General features: G+C 47.7%; 1 protein-coding gene across 1 annotated transcript; it reads left to right on the forward strand.

The window, feature by feature from the left end:
* The first annotated feature begins 441 nt into the window (after positions 1–441).
* LOC131287117 (enhancer of split mbeta protein-like) lies at positions 442–1,182 on the forward strand. The gene has a single exon (XM_058316134.1). The coding sequence runs from the start codon at positions 442–444 to the stop codon at positions 1,180–1,182; it is 741 nt and encodes a 246-aa protein (XP_058172117.1).
* The last annotated feature ends 3,772 nt before the right edge of the window (positions 1,183–4,954 follow it).

The raw sequence follows: 4,954 nt of genomic DNA on the forward strand, positions 1-4,954 counted from the left end.
GTGGGAAAATCGTCATCATTCCACACTCCACTCTCAAACAGAGCGTACACACAGCGCGCGCACACCAAACACACTCTAGGAACACAACTTTTCGATTTCACGCAACGAAACGAAACACACGAACGATCGCGCAAGTAGAACGATCTCGCATTAGCCAAACGATCTCGCTTACAGTGTAGTGTCATTGTGTGACGTCAAAGCCAGAGCGCAAAGTCAGAGCAGAAGGACAACAAGGATCCTTGGTGTGGTTGTTTGTTGGTGAAGCAGTAAAAGATTCCAAAGGATATATCAAGGCGAAGGAAGTGTGAAGCTGGGGTTTGTTGAAGAAGAGTTAAAGAGACGTTTACCCGCCAGTGAAAGTGAGCGTTGGTGTTGGTGCGTGTCAAAGCGCGTGAGGTGCAACGAGATAAAACAAAAAAAAAAACAAAACACACACACAAAATGGATTACGCAAACATGGTGTCGGAGTCGAGCCTGAACGGTAAACTACAGTCCTCGCTGGAGCCAGTGTCCCGCACCTACCAGTACCGGAAGGTGATGAAGCCGATGCTGGAGCGGAAGCGCCGGGCGCGCATCAACCGCTGCCTCGATGAGCTGAAGGAGCTGATGGTGTCGGCGCTGCAGTCCGAGGGCGAGAACGTGGCCAAGCTGGAGAAGGCCGACATCCTCGAGCTGACCGTGCGCCACCTGCACAAGCTGCGCCGCCAGCAGCGTCTCGCCGCCAACCCCGTCATCGATGCCGACCGCTTCCGGGCCGGGTTCACCCATGCCGCCAACGAGGTGTCCCGCTGTCTCGCCTCCACGCCCGGCGTCGACATCAAGCTCGGAACCAAGCTGATGACGCACCTCGGCCACCGGCTGAACGATCTCGACAAAGTGTCCCCGCTGTCGGTGCACGTGGAGTCGCCCGGATCGCCCACACCGGGCGGAGCCCCGACCACCGCCTCGCCCCCGATCTCCCCCTTCTCGGCCGCCTCGTCCTCGGCCGGCGATGTGCAGATGTACCCGATGCCGCTGACGCCCCAGTCGTACCGCAGCGAGGAGTCCTCCTCTCTGCTGCTCGCCCCCTCGACCACCCCGTCGCCGAACCCGAGCGAGTGCGACGCCGACCATCACCACCATCAGACCGGCGGTCTGCTGAAGATCCAACAGTCCGGCGAGCCGGTCTGGCGGCCCTGGTAACCGCGGGGACCACCGCCCACCACCGTCCCTCCCAAATGGAAACCAAATCCTCTCAATCCATAGATCTCATCAGTTTTACACCGAAGGAATAAGGGAACGATTTGCGCAACGGCAGGTAAAGACAGCCAGACCAGGGTAGTTCCAAGCGAAAGGATTGTGAGGCGAGAAGGCAAAACGGAAGAAGGAAGAAGGAAGAAGGTTTGCAGCTTTAATAGTGTTTAGCGAATTTTAGTTCTTACAAACTCTAGCGATAGGAAGAAGCAAACGAAGAACGAGAACAGCAAAAGAAAAGGGCCAGTGTTAAAAGGACGCGTTGAAGAAGGGTTGAAGTTTCAGTTTTTTTTCTTATATTTCATTCTTGTTAAGGAGAGCAGAAGGAGAAGACAATTTTCATGTGATATTAACGGTACGGCCACAGCGTCAGGAGCCTGACAAAGGGTGAGGAGGGCTTTCCCAGCTTTCCATTAGACGATGCATTTAAAAGGAAGCGACGTTTCTAGCAAAACGCCCCAGTTTTTAGTGTTAAGTTCACAGTTTCCAACAAAGCGGTTCGCGGACCGAAAGACTTAAGATTGAAATGTTTTTTTTTTCTTTAATTGTTATCGGCGAGGAAAGGAAACGAGGCAAATTGCAAGATTTCATATCGCATGCAATTTCTGTGATTTCATATTCAAAACAAATCAAAAAGAAGCGAATATCGTGATCGCAGCTGAAGAAAGTAAGAATAAAAGAAAAAAACATTGCTCGAATCATTGTACAAAACATAAATCCAAACTGTTATTCTTTGATTTTTTGGGGGTTTTGGGTGGGCCGGGGGGAAAAGTTGGAAGGGGGAAAATTCACTCTCAATGGGGTTTTCATTGAAAAATGCAATTTTGATTTTTATTCGTTTATGTTTGAACATTTTATTTTTAAAACAAATTAATTATTGAGCTTAACAAACACCATATCAATTTATGAAAATATATGCCATGTTTTGATTTTTGTTCATCCTTGATATCCCTTTTGAATTGCTTTGTGCAACCGTGACATTGATTGTTGTAATAAGTTCATCAATTTAAAGTCTTCTAAATTCTAATGTCCTAAATTCTACTTCCTATTTAATTTGAGATCAATTAATTCAAAATCATAAAATCCTTCTCTCATACGCATAAAATATAACAACTAATCTCTTCCTTAATTGCTTTTCATTATTAGTACTCCGTTTCTAACAAGCATCCTGTTGGTGAGGCATTAACGGCATCGAACAATGAGGATTGTTTTTTCTCGCCGTCTTGTGTTGTGTCTGAATGTTAAGACCGAGCTCAAGCTGTCACGATTAACGGTCAAACGATACTTAACACCAAGCCAACGGTGCTTCTTCGGCACGTCCGGGTGGTTGGCTGCCTGTGTGCGTATGTAAACAACTTACTTTCATTCACCGGCCAAGCCAATATAAGCGGCCGCCGATGATGACGATGATGCAGGCATGAATCATCTGATCCGTCGACGCTGCCTTTCCCACGCTGCTTCGGCACGTACGGCGCAGGGAAACAGGATCCTTTCTGCGTGGCTTGTTTTTTTGTCTTCCTCTTCTGGCCAACCCCTGCCGGGTCCGTGATGCATGAAAATGGATTGCTCTTGCGTGTGTTCCTTTTCGCGTGTGTGTTCGCCTTTGTTTGCCGGTCGGGCGAACAGGTTGCCTTGGCGCAACTGTCAAAATGCATTACGGGGTTTCAAAAACTTTACTGGTTGCTAGCGAAGGAAGGGAAGAAAGTGGAAACAACAAGGGAACATCCTTGCACAACGTACAAGGTCATCCTTGAAGAGTTCGTAACGGGTATCCTCGTTTGAATCCCGTCTGTTATGGCAACAGTTAAGCTTCAAGCGAGCTTTACTATAAAGTTCAATGACATATTTACCGTTTCGTTCCCGGTTCGCTACCAAGGTGTATACAAATGGCCTGGAAAACACAGTACTTAAAGCAAAGCGGTAACTTGACGATTTTAGATATAACAAAATCCGTTGATGCGAAAGAACTTGCCATCAAGTTTTTCATAAAGTTTCTTCTGAAAAGAACCTTATTTGTTTATGTTTTGATAAGTTGGATGGTCTTAAGCAAACTCCTTGTCTAGTGGGATATTCAAACTCGTGATCGTATGTAAATTATGTTCGATGAGACTTCTGAAGTATTTTTGTATTTATCGACGATTTAAAACACTTTACCGAATGAATTAATTTAACTTACAAAATGCCAGAGTATGTATGGACAGTATCTGAAAGATTCATCAGAAAAAAAGGATGCTTGCGAAGCTTCAACAGTTCCGATTCAAATAATCAATTTTTAAATTTTCAAATACTTTATCCATGGTATGAACAAGATGAGGAAAACATACACGCATTCTCACCACGTTTTTCGCCCCACCACAAAATGTGTCTCGGCTTAACGATGGCAGGTGGTTGGAAAAGTGCTCGCACGGAAAATTAGTGCGTAGAGCGTGAGAAAATGAATGAACTGTCGCCGAAACGGGCTGAGAAAATGTCAGTGCATAGGGGTTTTTTTATGTTCATCTATGTTCCCTTCCGACACCCTGCTGCATCATGAGTCGTCGGGCATGAATGAATTTAAAACTGCAAAGGGGGGACTACACGCACACGTACAGCAGACGCGGTGTGTGGATGGAGAACGGTTCCGGCTGGGCGCGCTTGGTCCGGCTGCGATGTCCGGTACAATCGTCAAGAGACCGTCGTTGTTACGGTTGGCAGGATTAAAATCTTCCCACGCGATAAAGACGGTAGAGGAAAAATGAAATAAATGTGCGTCATAAAGCCTACCTTAATATCGTTTATTCTTCTTCGGGAGGCTCTTAATGAGCTGAAGATGTTCGGTTCGGTGAAATAAAATTGCCGAAATAGACATCTAATGAGTGATATCAGCCACTCGGGGTAGGTTTATTGAAAAGCTAGCTTTGTTTCCTTCGTTTTTTCTTCTCTCCGACTAGTCTGGAAAATCGGCGGCCACCCACACCCGCCACCCGGGGGTCATTGGCACGCGAATCGCGAGACGGTCAAAGTCGTTTGGCATTTCAGGATTTTCTCTTAATGGGCCGTCGGACGTCGCTGCGGGAGCCACTGACCTCACTCGGGCTCGGGAATGCCATTCCAGGAGGTAGCCTGCCAAGCGCAGTCGATCAGCGTGTCAAAATCGGGGTGACCGGGACACAGGACGAACAGGGCGAACGACTTGTGGCGCAAAAAGAGAGTGCCCTGCGTGTCCTCCGAGCGAGCGAGTGTCGGTTTTGTGTTTTGGTTTTTCCCTTTTTTCCCGCAAAGAAGGAGGACCATTGAACTCCTGACCGACACTGCAGACGCGCGTTTCGTTTGCGACGGCTGGGGAAAACAGGAGAAAAAAAAAGGATAAGAAATGCCAACCATCGAAGGCGAAAAACACAACAACAACAACACGCAAGCAACAGCAGCATAAAAAGCGAAAAAGACGCGAAACATAAAACAACCAACGCGTTTCGCGCGCGTTGCGAGACGGACAGCTGGACCGTGGTGAGCTGTGAGGGAGAGAGTGTGAGTGAGATCTCTCACCCCCATCATCCCCTAATCGAAACTCTCTCACCTCCGTGCTCACCGAAGCGTGCATTTTCTCATCAACCCCTCATTGCGATCTTGGGGAACGCGACGTTTCAGAACTCGTCCCTTTACGTACCTTGATGTTTTCCTTTTTGCCTCTCCCCTTGTCCTTCGTCACACCCACCATCGGGGGGTGCGCGCGGTTTTTCCA

Source organism: Anopheles ziemanni, chromosome 3 (assembly GCF_943734765.1).
Source record: "Anopheles ziemanni chromosome 3, idAnoZiCoDA_A2_x.2, whole genome shotgun sequence".
In the NCBI taxonomy this organism is placed as follows: Eukaryota; Metazoa; Arthropoda; class Insecta; order Diptera; family Culicidae; genus Anopheles; species Anopheles ziemanni.